General features: G+C 36.8%; 1 protein-coding gene across 2 annotated transcripts in view; it reads left to right on the top strand.

Moving 5' to 3' along the window:
* Positions 1–18,057, top strand: part of LOC147409409 (symplekin) — a 35,130-nt gene that overhangs the window by 4,989 nt on the left and 12,084 nt on the right. For both annotated transcript variants that reach the window (XR_015173660.1, XM_086428545.1), the window contains exons 4-10: positions 757–859; positions 1,009–1,171; positions 11,957–12,131; positions 12,437–12,565; positions 13,066–13,677; positions 13,813–14,439; positions 17,880–17,948. Coding sequence is in view for 1 of the 2 variants with exons in the window: in XM_086428545.1 (XP_086284671.1) it covers positions 757–859; positions 1,009–1,171; positions 11,957–12,131; positions 12,437–12,565; positions 13,066–13,677; positions 13,813–14,439; positions 17,880–17,948 (1,878 nt within the window). In the remaining variant the exon portion in view is untranslated. The remainder of the gene's footprint in view (positions 1–756; positions 860–1,008; positions 1,172–11,956; positions 12,132–12,436; positions 12,566–13,065; positions 13,678–13,812; positions 14,440–17,879; positions 17,949–18,057) is intronic.

Raw genomic sequence — 18,057 nt, 5'->3', positions numbered from 1 at the left:
GACTACCAAAAGATCCACGTCAAGTCTACAAAAAATGAAATGTACTCGTATGATGCGGTGCTATTCATGTTATTAATTTGCGGAAAATAATTTCTATATTCTGTTCTGTATTGCTTATTGTCACTAATGTTATCATTTTACGATAAACATTGTGCTCTTCATTTCTTTCATATGCCACTTTCCCTCACATTAGGTGGTTTTGTGTAACATATGATAGTAAACTTCTTGTTTTTGTTTGCTTGCCAGCAGTTGGCTCTGCAAATACAATCCATAATCGCTAGAACCTGCCAAAATTTTGTCACATCTTTTTTTTTTTTTTATTAGTAAAAGATTTTATATTAAATAAGTGGTCGAGATGACCAAAAAGTACAGCAAAGCTACCCCTAATTACAATTACAGACTTGGCAATTCACAGACACAGACCCACTCCCACTCCCATGTTCCGATGAAATCATCAAAAAAGACTCTTCTAAACTCTTTATGATGAACTTTTATTATTCTTCCCGGAGATTAATCACGAGTGTGATCAGGGTTTACAAGCATCTTGCTATAAGTATGGCTGTGGCCACAATGTGATGTGGTGTGTAGGGCCTGCGTAATTTGAACCTTTAAATTACAGTGGGCATTGAATCTATTGCCTCTGGTTGAAGAAGATATGGTTGATTCATTGCAACCCTTTGAAATGAATTGCCGTTTATTTCCAATTTAAAGTTCGGAATATTTGGCTAACATGAATTTTGCTTGGACTTCTTGTAGCCTGGTTCTATTGGAACAAAGTTGCTGGCTATAAAATTTTTGGAAGTGTATGTTTTACTTTTCACTTCTGATGCCAATGATTCGGAAACATCTACTAAAGAAGGTATTGTATTCCGACCTTTAGGAAAATTTGAGTTGCATTTTATTTATGGTGGCTGCATACTTCCATTTTAATAGGATTTTTGGCATACCCATATTTTATATGCACAGACTAAGGACTTAGCATATTGTTTTACCATGTTCTTTCAACAGGAATGAGACGGAGCTTTAATATTTCATGGGTGGTTGGAGGCCATCCAATTCTTGATCCAACCTTGCTCACATTGGAAGCAAACAGGAGTCTTGGCTTTTTGTTGGATCTGTTGCAATCAGCTAATACTCTTTGCGGTTCTCTGATAATTACTGTTATCAATTGGTTGGTCCTGACTTATTCTGTAGAGCATCTTTTTTCGCCATATCAATTGTTTGTTTGGTTGTTTTTATGTTCCTCTCCAGTGTTTTATTTTACGTGTTATTGTGATTACTATTTTAATTAATTTAAGTGTCAATTTTGAGCAATAAAAATGAAGTGGTTTAAAGCTGAAATGCTGGAAGAGGAAAAATGAAGATTTGATTTCATGCATGATGAAACTTTTGAACTGCAAGATTGTTTCAAATTAAAACTTCATCTGTTCTACTTTTTTGATTTACCAACTTGTCATCCCTTACATTTTTTTCTTTTCTTCTTTTCTTTATTTTGTTGCTTTTACATATGAATGGGTTCTTATTTGTTTATTGATTTATTTTCATTCAAGATGGTTTTGCTCTTTGTGTCATTCTTTGTCATCAATTTGTTTTAGAGTTCTTATTCCAGTTTCCGACTTGTAGGATTGCTGGATCTTTAGTTTCTTTTCAGGGTTTTAGTATAGTAGGAGTGGTTGTGGTGCTGCAACTTCCAGTCAAGATTTGTTGATTGTAGAGGAGTCGAACTACATTTGGTGTATAATGTTTTGTTATCTGTTACTTTTAATCAGTGGGAGATGAATGTATATGATTTACTTTGAACATTAAAGTAATATGTCGTACAAGGACAAAATTATCATTCAGTTTGTTTTATTCCACTTAAGACTTGTGTTTTGGTTACTTGGTTCAACTGTTGATGGTTATGATTTATAAGTAAATTTAATTAGTAGTTCATTTTTTTGCTGTTTGTAGTTTTATCTACTTAGGTCATGTAACTGTTCTATATCTGATAGTAACTTGTAGTCTCACAGTTCTTTGTCAATGGCTCAATGTGTATAACTGTTTTATCAAGTTTTTTTGTCAAAAACTTGGTTGACTTTGCTTTTTCAAAAAGCATTAATGAGATTTTTTAGTGGGTGTCTGAAGTGTTTCTTCTTGCAGTTCCTTGAATTTCCATGTGTTTCTCATTCTAACGCACAATCTGTAAAGTTTGATTCTCTGTAACTTATCAGCCAATGGACCACAAAACTTCAAAAACCCAAATGATACAATAAATATCTATATTCCCACTTGATTTTATGTTTTGCCCCTATTATAAGAAAAAAATGAGTTGTGGCGTTCAGCAGTTTGAACTATGATATTTTAGCTATGCATTTGGTGTTTTGAAATGTTACACAGGCGTATGTGTTTTTTGGATGCATCTGTTACTCATATTGTGAAGTCCTCACTTAACTGTAATTCTGTATTTTAAGGATGGAGGATAATAATAATGCGTGGTGGGTGGCTACTGATCTCACAGACCATTTGGCAAAAAATGTTGCAATAATTGTATTTTTTTGGTAGCCTAGTACTTTTCTCCTACATTAATATATTAGCTCACTGTTACTCATTAAAGAAAATGCTCACTTGTATATGCTACTTAATCGTTCGGATTTGTGTTAAGGCCTCTCCCCATCTAGTATCTACAATAAAAAAAAAATCCTTAGCTGCTGTTCTTTTCCTGTTTTACTAATAGATGCTTGGGAAAGACTGCTTTGAAAGGAGAATCCCCGCACCATATGTCTTCCCAAAACAAAACTCTATTGTTTCTTCCAATAGGGAATCTGGCACATCTTCTGAAATCACCCTGAATGTGGGAGGTATGAACTTCATTTATTTCCCAACCTTCGAATCTATATCCCTATTTACTTTCTAATACCTTTCTCTGTGAACTCTCTGCCCCATCCTCTCATCTCCCAAGCCACAACATTGTGAGGGTTTTGCTTAGGCTTTTATGATTTCTCACGCTCTCTCATCTGCTGAACCATGCAACAAATTTTTTTCCATAATCATTGCCGTTGGTTATTGAAACTCAGTCATAGAGTTTCCCATTCATGAAGGTGCCAATTTGGTGAGCTGGTAAAGTCTATGAGTGGTACTACTGAAGCCTTGGGATCAAAACCCCTCCTTCACCTTCTTACCTATAAAAAAAAAGGCTTTCCTCTGCATGCTAAATGGTTACCTTTGATTTTAAGGTAGAATTTTTTTTTGGCTAGCAATCTTTGATATTCAATTTAGGTCATGATCATTTGATTGTCTTACCATTGTGATATATTTATCTTTCTGACCTGATGTTTTTAATTACTATTAAAATAATAAATGCCTTAACTGTTATCCATGCATATGCAAAACAACATTTTCTCTCAATTTTATTGTTGAATTTTTTGGAGAGATTTCTGAAGTTTGGAAACAGGTTCTAGTTCAATTGCCGTCTATCGCATTATTGCGGCACGCTGATCAGCTCTCTTTGTGGAGTTAAACATCAGTATGGTCATGCCAATTGGATTTATGCTTGAGATTGCTGATGCATTGTGGCTCAAATATTGGAAGATAACTGGGCCTAGACGGTATAAAAAACCACACTTCGTATTACCATGATGCCAGCACCATTGGCCAGCTATAGGAGCTGAAAATTGATGGATAGATTGCCATCCTCACCTGTTGAAAGGAATTCAGTTGTCATTTGTTGCAGTTTATGCATTGTAAACTGTTTCAGAAACCTTCTACTTCCAATGTGGGAGCAGCTCTTGCTTGTGTAATGGATATATCTGTTGATTGCAGCCATTTGAATTGTAATTATTATTTTTAACAGATGATACTCATTAATCTTTATAATAATCAAAATTTGTTTCTGGTATGGTATCGCTCAGCTGTTCTTGTTTTGTTTCTTGTATTGTGGTTTATGTTATTCTTTGGGCTTGACATGTCATGAGATTCCATTTATTAAAGTTAATATATATTTTCTCATACAAATAACTAACTGAGGTTTCATTGAAGATAAGAATAGCATACAGACTTGAGAACAAATGAAGAAATACTTGAAATAAAACATATACAACAGGGATTAATTGTTAATCATTCCCTCTCATTTGTTATAGAAATCCTTCAGCCTGCTTCCAAGGAGTCCCCCTCCCCCCCCCCCCCCTTTTTCTTTTTTTAACTAAAATCCATTAATAAAATTGCTTGAAGGTGACCAGCAAGGTTTACAAAGAAAGTAAAAAAAAGAAAAGAACCCACAAAACCATTACACTGATGAAATCCTGCGAACCTAATCCCATCTTACCATGAAATTTTCACATAACACTCCTTTGAATTCCTCAAAAATTTTACACCAAAAAAAAAAAAAAAAAACTCTAGAATTGAAATAATTAAAAACGCAGCTATTCTTCTCTTTTCAAATGCGTCAACACATCGCAAATTGAGTTTGACACCACAAAATCCTCTTAGCATCCCTACAGTGAAACCCCAACTACAACCGATTAGACATATAGAGCATACGGAGCTAGGGTGGCAACCCATTATATAAAAAAATTCCCAAAAGTGGTGCCATATCTCCAAAGTTACCTTGTAATGGATAAGGAAATGATTCACAGATTCTCCATCCTCTTTGTAAAGGGCACACAAATTTGTTGCATGAACGCCCTTTCTAATGATCTGATCCATTGTAAGAGTCTTTCTCGATACACCTTCTCAGACAAAGAACGACACCTTACAAGGCACCACTGGACCCCAAACTTCCACTTTTGGAAATTCCGGCATGCTTAGTTGACCTGATGAATGGTAAAAGAGACCTCATTGAGAATATACCCACGTGATCTGTACCCCACTACATTATGTCCTTGACCTCCCGATTTCTTAGGATCTCCTCAATAGAACCAATTAGTCTTGCTACATCACCCAATTCCCAATCACTAAATGAGCATCGAAATCCCTAGATGACTCCCTATGTCGATCCATGAGGAATCTAAAGATGAGCATTCCTTTCTTTTGGGAAATAGTATATAATGAAGGAAACTGGATCATCAAGGGTTTTAAGCCCCACCATCTATCCTCCCAAAAGCGGATCATATCCCCTTCTCCAACCTTGAAACGGACTCCACAACAATACCGTAATATCTTTAGAATTCCTTTCCAAACCCCGCAACCAAATGAATCCACTGACCCATTGCTCTCCCGCCCAAAATCGTTGACCCCACACTTTACTGCAATTATGTTTTCCCACACACTATCCCTCTCCACTTCAAATCTTCAGAGTCCAGCAGAGCCGCATTCATCATACCCATCTTGTTGAAACCTAAGCCTCCAAATTTCCTATTAGATCAAACATGCTTCTAACGCAACAAATGATGTTTCCGATTCCCATCCTTATCATTCCGCAGAATGTCACTGAACATCTTACCCAACTTGAACTCCACACTCCTAGGGACAGGGAATAGAGAAAATAAGTAATTAGGAATCCTATTGAGTACACTTTTAGTAAGTTAGTTTACCATTCTTTGACAGTTTCTGAGCTTTCCAAGAACCTAGTCTCCTGCTTACTTTTTCCAACATTGGATCCCAAAATGCCTTGCTCTTGTATTCAACACCCAAAGGTAAACTTAGGTATGTGGATGGCAAGGACGCTACATGCCAAACAAAAAAAGTAACCTACATGCCTATTACGAAGGAATTCCCTCTTAATAGCTGATCAATCCATCAGAAAGGAGCCTTCATGCCAAACACAATGTTTACACACCTGAAATTTCCTGCTTTGGTCTTTACAAAATCTTTGGTTGCATGTCTTTCACATGCACGACACCACGCAAAGTGTTACATCTCCCTTGTTACTCATGAAACCACCTGTTCATGAGGTGATTTCATCCATAGCATCCTTAGAGGAATAGAAGAAATAGGTCAAAAAAGACTGTTACTGGGGCCACCTTATAGTGGATGAAGAGGTGGTTTACTATTCCTTCTTGCTCCTTGAAAATGATACATCCATTGAGAATAATAAAATTCAGATGATTTAGGTGAGTTGCCATCAAAATCTTGCCAAGCACAACAAATTTTCTTATCAATAATTAATTTCTACATGGAACTCATTTCTTTCATGAATCTCCAAAGACATTTACCTGATAGGGCTTTGTTCATCTATCTAATCCTCTTGAACTGAACACCACCAAATTTATTAGGCCTGCACACTGAACTCGACTTTACCAAATGAAATTTTTCTGGTAGTCTCTTCAATCCCATAAGAAGTCTCTTTGAAGCTCTATAATGGATTTTCCCTTGATAAATTTGGTAAACCGGTAGACTTGCTAGCACACCTTTATTCAATGTGATTCTGCCACTAAAATTCAAGATGCTTTTCTTCCAACATTTTAGTCTTTTTTCCACCCTTCCAGTCACCGGGTCCTAGATTTTTTAAGAAATAGTCGAGCTGAAGGCTGGGCTTCTTGAAAGGAAGGTTGCGGCAATTGCAACCCAAAGATCTTGCACAAACAAGAAATGATCTCCTTCATTGTCTCCAAAGGCAATGAGGATACTCATCCTCAAATTTATTTGAGGATCTGGCATTGCCTTAAAACATCTCATAATGCCTTTTAAATTAATCACCTCCTCCATGGATTTGTCCAGGATAATAATTTTGTCATTTGCAAGCAGGTGTGAGGGAACTGGTTTCCAACTCTAAGCCCAGACATCATCCTCTGTGCGTTATATGCTGTATTTCTTTGTTCTCAGCAGTAGTAACTTGAGATCTGAAATCATGCTCTTGAATTTTTCAGGCCCTCTCTTTCATTGCTTATTCTCCTATTAAATTTAAACATCTGTTCAAACAATTTTGATTTGTTTTTCAATGATCTGATGGTATTTATGTGGCTCATCAACCTTGACCTGATGAATTTTGTTGTTGAAATAGAAATGTTCTGAATATGACTGGTGGTTTCCTTAGCCCCCTTGCATTTGGTGACTTGTATGTATGCAAGAGCAATTTATAGTGACAATATCAATTAAACTCGTAATGCTTGCATTTCAAATTGACTATCTCGAGAATTCCAATATCTTCAGCCAAAGGTGGTTCCCTAAAATGTTTGCGAGGAGTTCTAGTGCTTTACACAAGTTCTTGTGACTTGTGAGTTCAGCTGCGCCAAATTTTCATCTTAGCTGTGAAATTATACAAGTGCATAGACAAGCTGTTGTTTAGTTCCTTATTTGCCATTAATCGGTCAACTTTATCCAGTTTGCTGTTATAAATCATGCATTTATTAGGGATGGATAGAATGAAACCATAATTGATATGGTTATGATGTCAGAATTTGTCCAACAGATTTTTGTTTTCTATAATTTTCTATGACTGCGTACTTTTGGCAAATACATTGATCTAATGTTTCATAAGTGAATCAAACTTCTCTTCAAAATCAGAGTATTTAATCTAGTAACTCATTTCAAGGACCTGTTAGGTAACTTTTTGTTTTAATTTATGATCGGTTTCTGTGAATTTCTTGTTTTTCCTGATGTGTAACTCTTTCAAGGTTTTGAGGTATTAATAACATGAAAATGTGCTAAAGCTGAGGAAATGGAGTTCCTTAAACTGACAATTTCTCTATATACACCAGCTTTGGCTAGAAAATTTATATGGTGTTTTCTTCCTTAAGTGTATAGGAAATGGGACTGTAGACTATCATTTTCACCAACAAACTGTACCTTGAATCCAAATTTTGAGTTCAGGAGGTTTGTATCAAGATAGAGTCAATGATGAGACTGAGCTATGTCTTTCTGTCATGTTGAAGAGTCCTTCGGTAGGTATTTTTTTTCTATGGTTATAACTTATGGGCCTGGACATGAAAGTTTAATATGTTTATCGTTTTGGGTGAGGATCCTAGCACCACGGTCCCTAAACAAATTGATTTTTTTTCTCTTATGTGTAATATTGGGCATGTGATTACTGACTTTTGAATGATGACGAGTATTGTGATGGGTCCATGTTCTTGCTACATATTTGTTGGAACCATGCAAAAGTAGTATTATGCTATACTGAATTGCACTGGATATAACTTGAGGTACTCCTGATTCTTGGAGAAAGGCAGAAGGATGCATTTTTGCTGTATAAAGGTGTAGCAAGAAACTAATTGCTGAATAGAAGCCTAATGGATCTACAAAGCTTCAATTGTTTTAACCATTGCAACATGGAAGTGTGAGGCACTTAGAGATGCAATTTTTTGTGTTTGAGACATGGATCTGGGATGGTATGTATTTGTGGTAGGCTTGGTGATTGCAAACCTGTGATTAATTTTCTTTTGGTATCAAAATTGCAACTGGGTGTGAGATACCAAATCTCACACAGAAAGGAAGGTGGTTGTCTCTAGTGGGGATTAAGTAGTTGGTCTTATCCTAGTTTCTAAACACTAACATCGAGTGAGATTTCTTGAATGCCCTAATCTGATTGAATGGGAGGCATTTTAAAACTGGGCTAGTTAATCAATTTGTACTTACCTGTTAAATGCTTGGATTGGGGGGGGGGGGGGGGGGGGGGAGTGGTGTAGGTTGGCTAGTGTTGGGTTCTTTCTGGAAATGGACTTCCGAATGTTTGACGGCTCACTTCCTCTCTTCCTCTGTAGTTTATGGTGTGGAAATAGAAATTCCTTGCTACCAAATTTACATTTGGGAGCAAAATAGCTCTTTTTAGCTACCATATTCTCTTCCCTAAAAGTATCCTAGTTTCTGTCTTTGCTTGGATCCAACTATCAATCTATTCACTTAATTCTGATAAATAGGTGAAGCAGTCCTAAGTGGATATAATGTGACACTGATATTTTGTCTTTGCATTTTGGATGAACTTGAGGAAATTGAAATTATTAGTATCAATTTGAAAGTACAAACTGAAACCAAATCAACCTTTGTTGAAAATTTTGGTTTTAGCACAACAATTATATTTTTGCTGTTTATGAATTTAGATCAAATTCTATTGATTTGTTGGATGGCATAACCAGGTAATTCATAGAATAGGTATGCATTCATAAGGAGAATTGTTGGGTTCTTCAGAGACTTTTAATACCCTATAAGGGGATAGGAATCAGTTCCTCCATAAGCATTGTTACCATCGAGGCAGTTGTCCGGTTCCTGTTGAAACCCTCTCTGACATGCTTCATTCGGTATTTCTCCACCAATAAAAAAATTAAACTTTATTTTTTCAAGGATTTTGCAATAGTGGGAAAGACTATATTACTGCTGTTGTGAGGAAATGATGTTGATTGTGGATGGTGCTTTGGAAACTAGGATGAGTACAATATAACTTCTATTGGGATTGAAGGCTTGAAGCAAATGATTCGCCTGGGGTTGATCAATATGGGAGATTTTTCATGTGTGTGTTCTTTTCCTTGCGATATAAAGAAATTGTCCAAGAGGTGTTTCATCATAACTTTGCATGTGTAAATGAAACGTGACACGTACTCTCTTCCTTTTGTCAATTACTTCAAAAGCGGAAAGGGTCTTAGTCAAAGAGATCCATTATCCTCATTTCTTTTTATTGTGATGCTAGAATTGGGGAAAATGATTTCTAATCAAATTGAAAGCGTAATTTTGGATGGTTTCGAAGTTAGTTATGAGGTCCCAAGGGTTCCTCTCCTTAAATTTGAAGATGACACTTACAACTTGAGTTAAGATTAGTGAGAGGATTGGTTTGTTGTTTTGTGATCGAGTATTTATTCGGCCAAAAGTAAAGTATTTATTGTGTTTGTTAGAACCTTGGATTGTTATGTTGTGACTTTACCTTCAACTCACCCATCTTAAAGCAGAATATCATTCTCATAATATCTAGGACAGGATCATTTAGAGGTTAGGGAAAAAAATTCGCTATGGGAAAATTGAGGTATCTGTCAAATGGGGACAAGGTGGACGTGATTCAAAGTTTATTGAGCCTAGCCATGTACTACATGTCTTTCTATTCTATCTGGATGAACATTGTCAAATAGTTGGAAAAATTGATAAAAGATTTTTGTGGAGCGATAAAAAAATGGCTCCGAAGTATCATTTAGTGTTATGGAAGGCGATGTGTCTCCCAAATGATGGTGGAGGCTTTTTTTTTCCGAATGCTAATAAAGGTGGAGTGTTGGCAATTAAGGAGCTTAAGATTTTGAACATGGCCATTTCAGTAAGTTAGTTTTCATGATAGCTCCACAAACCAATTGAGGTTTCTGAGGGTTATTGTGTTGTTTTGAGGCTATCTCAGGACTGCACATGAACCTACAAAAGAGTAAACTGTTTGGGGTTGTGTCAGTTTCGGATCTTCCGTGGTGGGCAATAATATTTAGTTGTCAAGTGGAATCTTTCACTTCGACCTACTTGAACCTCCCTCTTGGGGCGACATATAAGGATAAAGGCATTTGGGAACCAATGATCAATAGAGTACTGGTTAAGAGTACTCTCCCTTGTATGAATTTGTATTTATCGAGTATTTTTCTTGGGAAGTTTTATTTTATAATTTTTATCTTATCACATCCTTAATTTTTATGACGTTGATAAATACCTGGATGGTTCAATTCTGTAAATTTATATTACCTAGGCCTGCTATTTGGTGAGTCTTTTTCTTTGTCCAAAGTGGTTTATGTATGCCTTAAACACAGGTTTTTTACAAGGAGAATTTTGTTTTAAGAGAACTTTCCATTTTGGCTACAGGAAACTAAACATCTGACTAGACGGCATGTATATTTAATTATTTATATGTTTCCATGTCTGTAGATATGAATTTTAAGATGTTTCAGAAATGTCCCTGAAACGGTTTCTTTGCTAACCCCTGAATGGGTATACCTTTGGAGTTGGTACTTCTATGAAGATTAAGCCGTGTTTCTATTCTTGTTTATACAGTATAAGATCAAATCATGTCTTGGTCAAGGATACATAATGCGTTTTGTCCTCTTGTTTGTAGGTCCTTTAATCTTTTTTTTTTTGCTAGTTACTGCTGTGTTGAAACTGTTATCTTTGCTGGGACATGCATAATAGACATATTTCCAATTTTGAATTTGCTTTGTTTCTTGAGATAAAGTTGGCCATGGGTTCGCATAGATAGGTGTCGTATATAATCTCTGGGAATCTGCACACAAAAAGTTATAAGCTACCAGCAACATGTGAGACATAAAGAAGAAACAAACGATTAATATATTGTTAACTAGAAAGGCCAAAAAGTTGGCTTAATATATGAATGCTAGTGAAAAATATGTAATAAGAGTTCTTTAATAACTCAATTAAAATGCTTATGAAGTGCTAGACTCAAACACTGTTCAAAGTTCTCAGTTCTCATTGCAAACATTACCAGTAAAGTTAGAGTAGGGGTTGAATTTGTTAGTGATGGTAAAGATTATTTATTAGAGCTTGTTAAGAAATCGAAGCTAAACTTGATCTGACTATAGAAGTGACAGAATGTGGTTCGCTCCAGTCTGCTATTGGTAGGATGAAATTCTCCTTATTTCAAGGGGGTGTTGATCCTTGGATATTTCCATGGTATTTCAGTTCAATAGCTCTTTCCTAGCGGGATGTGATGGTTCTCAGTCTTACGTAATTTCTAGCCCTTTTCATAGTTTTTGCATTCATAGGTGATCAGATTTCAGGACTTGCATTGATTTGGTTTGTCATGAAATGAGCTTAACTGTTTGATCTAACAAATGAACAAGTTTTAAAATGAGGCAATGTCTCGGTCAGGAGAAAAACATAGACTTCTTGACTGAGACAATCCAAAGCATTCAATGTTTCGTTCTGGCCTCAGCCAAAACCGGAATGTCTCGGCCAAAACATCCTGAATCGGTCGAAACTTTGAACTATGAGCATATCTGTTCCTTTTCATTTCCCTATTGAGTTGTCCAAGTAAAAGAACTTCTGAACTTGTTGTTGTGATGCCTTTAATGCTCTACTTGTACTTTTCTTCTGGATCATCTTATAGCTGTTGACATAGACATTTGTTTGACAGTCTTGCAGCCATTGCAAGGAAGCGGCCCCTTCATTATAGTACTATTCTTGCTGCATTGCTTGGGTTTGATCTGAACTTTGAGACACTAAAGGGAGGTCATGCTGCCAGTATACAGTATTCTTTGAGGACTGCCTTCTTGGGATTCTTAAGATGTACTCATCCAGTGGTTATAGAGGTACAACTTCTATGTTTTATTGAACTCATATTATATGTTTGTAATAGAAAGAATGGTGTAGTTCTGCTGCCTTTGCTTTTACTTTTCATCTAAGGTGCATCCACAAGCTTTAAAAATTGTAAGCCTAAAAAATGGTTAAACTTGACCATTACTGAAATATTCATCTAGTTCAATTTACCAAATAAAATGTTTGTTTCTCACACTGTCCTCACTCTTCAGAAGAGTTCAGTTATAATTACGTGTTGTGCTTATTATATTTACATCAGAAGTTCTAAGATGTTATGTATGCATATTTTTGTTGCCAGTCACGAGATATGTTACTTAGGGCTTTGAGAGCAATGAATGCTGAAGATGCGGCTGATCAAGTTATTCGGAAAGTTGATAAAATGATAAAGAATACTGATCGTGCTTCACGTGATGGCAGATTCAGCAAGGTAATTGTATTTGAGAGCTGCTATTGGCACCCCAAATTTAACTTATCACACCCAAAATTTTAAAATTATTTATCACATCCTAATTAATGATTAAAATGTTACAGAAGTTTGTTTCAAGTTTTTTACTTAAACATTTCGAAGCATTATAACACATTCAAACAATCTCAGCCATTGTTTACAATTAGGATTAGGCGCATTTAAAAAATTCTAAATCTAATAAATAGAAATCTAAAAAAAAGAGACTTTCTGTTGGCACCTCAACTTTTACTTATTCTCAAATGTTGACTTTTTATTTTTATTTTTATTTTTTAATTTTTTAATTTTATATTTTAATCGGGGTGTAATAAGTAAAAGTTGGGGTGCCGGTAGAAGCTATCTTATATGTAAGTAGTCTACGCTCTTTACATGCCTTTGTTGTTGAGCTGAATGTCAATATAAAATTTCCGTCATTTGGTAGTGTGTTGTCAATGTCTTAATAGTATCTCTTTTCTAATTGTCAGGATCAACCATCAAGCCAGCTACCTGTTTCTGGGGATTTGACTAAGAAAAGGTATATGGTTCAGGATACCGAAGGCCCAACTAATATGGTTGAGATGCCATTAAAACGATCTCGTTATGGTCCTGTGAGCAGCTCAAATTTGCCAGTTCAGCCGCCAAGTGATTCTGGGCAAGATGAAACAACTGTAAATGGAGTATCTTCTAAGGCACCTTTATTGGATAGTAATTTAACTCCTGTTGAGCAAATGATTGCCGTGATTGGTGCTTTACTAGCGGAAGGGGACAGAGGTGCCGAGTCACTTGATATTCTAATCTCAAAAATTCAACCTGACCTAATGGCCGATATCGTCATAGCTAATATGAAACACTTACCTGGCAATCCCCCACCTTTATCCAGTAGAGTTGGTAACATACCAATAGTTCCACAGACGTGTTCATCAAGTACTCCTTCACAAGCTATGGCACCCATTGCTCCAATTATTTCGTTGCCTTCTCCTGTTCACACACCACAAGTTGCACAACCATTTTCCTCTTCATTAGCAATGAACACTTCTTCGTCTGATTTGACCTCAGCCATTAATCTTCCTGCAGATTTGAAGCGTGATCCACGAAGGGTATATTCTATAAATCAGCTTATAATGTCATTTCATTTCTTTTTTCCTTCAATTTTACAAACTCCGTGGATATATGGTTTTGATACTCTTTAAGTTACTTTATGCTGAAAATTAAAGTATTTTTAGTCTTTTTAGGATCCTCGTCGCCTTGATCCACGGCGTGCACCAGTACCTGCAGGAGTACTGTCGTTGCCTAAGGAGGATATCGGTGATATGCAGTTTGGGTTTGAGGGTTCTACGTCCTTGGCTAGTCCTCCTTCACTTTCTGTGGTTACGAAGGTTGAAAATGCTTCGGTACCTTCGACATCTAAAATTGATACAACGGAGCTTTCAAAAAGTGCAGTGGCTCCCTCAGCTGAACAACAGACTCCTAAAGAAAATTTGGAAGTTCTGGATGATGGTATGGAAATAGGCCCAGGTCTAGAGATTAGTACTACTACAGATGTTGCACTTTCTCCTGTTAGCCCTGTTGAACAGGACACGGTAGCGTCAACAACATTGGATATCACAGCGATGGAAAGCTTTGATGCTCCTATTGTGCTAGAATCTGATCAGTATTCTCCGGTTGTCTCAAACACGTCTGCCTCTGAAGAGACATCTCATGATTTACCCCTGATTCCCTTATATGTTGACTTTACCGAAGAACAGAAAAGTAGTATGAGTAAATTGGCTGTTGAACGGATCTTTGAATCCTACAAGAAGATACAAGCGACAGGCTATTGTCAGACGCGCATGGCTTTACTTGCTCGGTTGGTTGCACAGGTAGTGATCACATGCATTTTTATTAGTCCATTTCTCTTCATAGAAGTTATGTTCAGTTATTTTTTATTTTGCCATTGTTGTACTACATTTAGACACCCCTAATTTGCCCAAACTAGCCCAGGAACCTTTGAAAATTTTGAGATTAAATAGACCTTCATTTCAGCCCAAAGGGAGTGCCCCCTGCCTTTGTTTTTTTATAAAAAAAACTTGGGCCCAACTCAAAGTGATGGACCCATGCAAAAATACATGGGCCCATTCCTTACAATAGGACCCAGGCTCTTTATGTTTGGTCCATTACTCAAGGTAAGACCATAACCGAGTTTTGTTAGAATCTCCAGTTGGTGACTCCTGAATCCAAGTAGAGTAAATTTTCTTAAATGAAAATTCTGTCTACAGTACTGACTACATATTTTTGAGCCATGTCTTCCTTATACACATGAATTGGTATTTTTGAGTAGCAACTAAGTCAATCGAAAGATTTGGATGTACTCTTTAAATGGTGAGATTTCAAATGTATTACATTTTAATGGCTTCATTCCCTACTTCCAGCTGGCCATCTCGTTGCGTTCTTATGTTTGGTTGTTCTTCCCTTTTTTTTAAACCTTTGATAAGTCACTTTAATCAAAGCTTTCATATCTGGTTTGGCATTGGGATAAGGTTTTGTATTGAACATTAAGGATTTGAGCTTCCTGCAATCTAAGTTATTTAAAAAGTGTAATGGGTTATTTTTGAGCATTTGTTCTTAAGATAGGATCTCATTGTGGAAAATGATGCAGCTAGAGTGCTTGCTTTATGCACCTCAACATCATGACCTTTTTGATGACTTGGTTATGAGACCAAGACCTTACTTGGCCACTGGGGTCAATACAAGTGCATTTGGGTGTATCACATGGCATGCATGGAGAACCTCACATGGCCAAAGAGGCAAAACCAATGAGTGGTCATTCTGGATAACTTGCTTGAAGACGAGTCAAACATATGGTTTGTGAATCGAACTTGTGTGCATGGTGAAAAAGGTCCAATATGATTGGCCTCAACTTTTGATGTTTTTTTCCGGAAACCAAGTAGGCCTAACCATCTTTAAAAAGGGGTGCTTTCCCAACCTTTCCCCTCAGCCATTCCATGGGCATGCCTAGTTGCAACATACTTATGGCTTATGGTCATCCTGAAGGGGATTGTAGTGAATTCCTAATGGCATTGGGCATGCCATAACACGATGGACATAGAATGCTCACTTACAATGTAAAGGAAGAGGATGGAATTTGGCTAGACAAGGTAGAGGAGAGAGTCCAAGTGAAAAAGTAAATAGTGTTAAAAGGAAAGGGCCGATGTGAAAACAATCCCTTTTTCAACTCCTTTAGGCATCAAAGAGAGTAACTAATTCCAGTCATCATAATTACTGACAACTTTGAACCTCATATTGGATGGGATAAGTGGAACTAATGTACCACCAATGCGATGAGATGTCTTTGAGCTTCCGTTTCATGCTATTGCATCAATTTTAAGATATCTTTGGTTCATCTACCTCATCATCCTAAACATTTCGGGTTGGCTGAACAAATCCTTTTCCTCCTTTTAAGGCCAATTCTAATGAATTTATTAAAAATCTTTTTTTGTAAGTCTGATTATGAAGTAGGGATTGTTGTAATGTTTGATTTATTAATTTGTTTAGAGTAAGTATCACTGTTTCATACAGATCCTTATCCTTTCCACCCATAATGATCTTACTAACTTTAATTTAAATTCCAGTGTTCTGTACGCAATGCCACTTAGCCCAAAAAAATAATCTAGGCATGGCACTATGGGTCCGTTGACCCATGGGGTTTGTTGTATTGGTCGTTTATGCTTAGGTTACGTCACTCACACAAGTTAATACTTTATGCTTCTTTAGTAATCAAGTTTGATAATCTCAATCTTGTTCAATGTCTTGTTAAGCTGACCGAACGAGACATCTTGTCCGCGACAGAACAAGAACATGGGAAAAAATTGTAAGCCGGGTGGCACATCACATGTGGTCACATTTTTTGTCTTTATTTGGAGTAGTGGGCTGCTTTCCTTACTCAGTCAAATCGACATTGGAATCGTGGTTGACGTGGGGAGCTTCATTCTCGGTTTCGAAACGGATTCTTTGGTTCTTGACACCTTTTGCTATTTGTTGGGGTATTTGGACAGAACGTAATCGATGCATCTTTGAGGGGAAAGGTTTTTCAACGGAAGGTCTAGTTATGTCTATTTTGGAGCTCTTGTACTCTTGGAGCAAACTCTATAAGGAATTTAAGGGGATTTTCTTTGAAGATTTTATTGTGAGATGGGATAGGGTTTGTTCGTTGTCGTGTGAGTTTCTTGTTATTTGGGTGTTGTTTGATTTCTTCCTTGTTTTGATTTTCTTGTTGCTTCTCTTTGTTTCTTGGGATGGTCATCTCGACCCCCTCGTCTCGACCCCCTCGTTTTCTTCTTCAATAAATTTATCTTTATCTATCAAAAAAAAAAAAAAAGATCAACTACATTTAATGCTTAGTTCATCAAACCCCAAATTTTTGGGATAAGGTTTAATGGTGATGATGAATCAAGATCAAACTTTGTTGTTTTCTATGTATTAATATAAACAACACGTATACTGTAAAACTAAAGGTCTGTTTGATGAGTGAGAGTTGAACATTCAAGAGTTCAACTCTAAGTTCAAATTAATATGAACTTCCATGTTTGGTAGATGATGAGAGTTAGGGACGAAGCGTTGATTGGGGATGAATGAAATGAACCCTACATCACAGAAAACCCTAATTCATGGAGTGAGGGGTGGGGGGGAGCATTGACTGTGACTGTGGCTGGGGTTGGGGAAGAAGAAGGAAGGGCTGGGGTGGTGCTGTGGAAGAGGGAGGGAGGGAGGGAGAGCCTGGGTTGCAACTGAGTTCGCAGCGATTGTTCTCAACATTCACCCTGAGGGGTGAATGTTGAAATCAAACTAGTTTGAGAGTTGCGTGTTGCAACTGAGTTCCCAGTGATTGTTCTCAACATTCACCCTGAGAGGTGAATGTTGAAATACGCAAACAACAAATTAGTTTGAGAGTTGGCGAGTTGACCATTCAAACATATAAATTTTAACAACCCGTGTGGGTTACAAACTCTTGTACGCAACCACCACTTATCAAACACACCCTAAGTTGTAACCCTTTGTCAATAATTAAATTAGGGTTTTGGTAGAGACAATACATACCCATGTGTACCATTACCTAATGGGAATGAGTCAATGAGACATCTCAACCAAGCAGGTACAATACTTTGAACCATGTAATAACTCAAAGCCTTTTTGAATTCAGTTTCCTTTCTGTGGTGGAACTTGATATATTTATGTATGCATGTACGTGGCTTTGCAATTCTTTATGGCTATCAGGCATGAAATTTGCATTTCTATAATTTAATACAATTTCTTTCACTGGTAGATTGATGCTGCTGATGATATTGTTGCGATGCTGCAAAAACATGTACTTTTGGATTACCAACACCAGAAGGTATACACACCTTGAATTCATAGATTTGTTAATGTCTATTTTTTTAATGCCATTGGGTGGAAGTTCCTTTATGAATATCTTTTTCTCTGGGTATAAATGAGTGGAAAGA

The sequence above is a fragment of the Akebia trifoliata genome, chromosome 2, assembly GCF_017979445.1.
Source record: "Akebia trifoliata isolate Shusen 1 chromosome 2, ASM1797944v1, whole genome shotgun sequence".
Classification (NCBI taxonomy): Eukaryota; Viridiplantae; Streptophyta; class Magnoliopsida; order Ranunculales; family Lardizabalaceae; genus Akebia; species Akebia trifoliata.
Note: the sequence above shows the minus strand (reverse complement) of the source record. Positions and strands in the feature narration are given on the sequence as shown.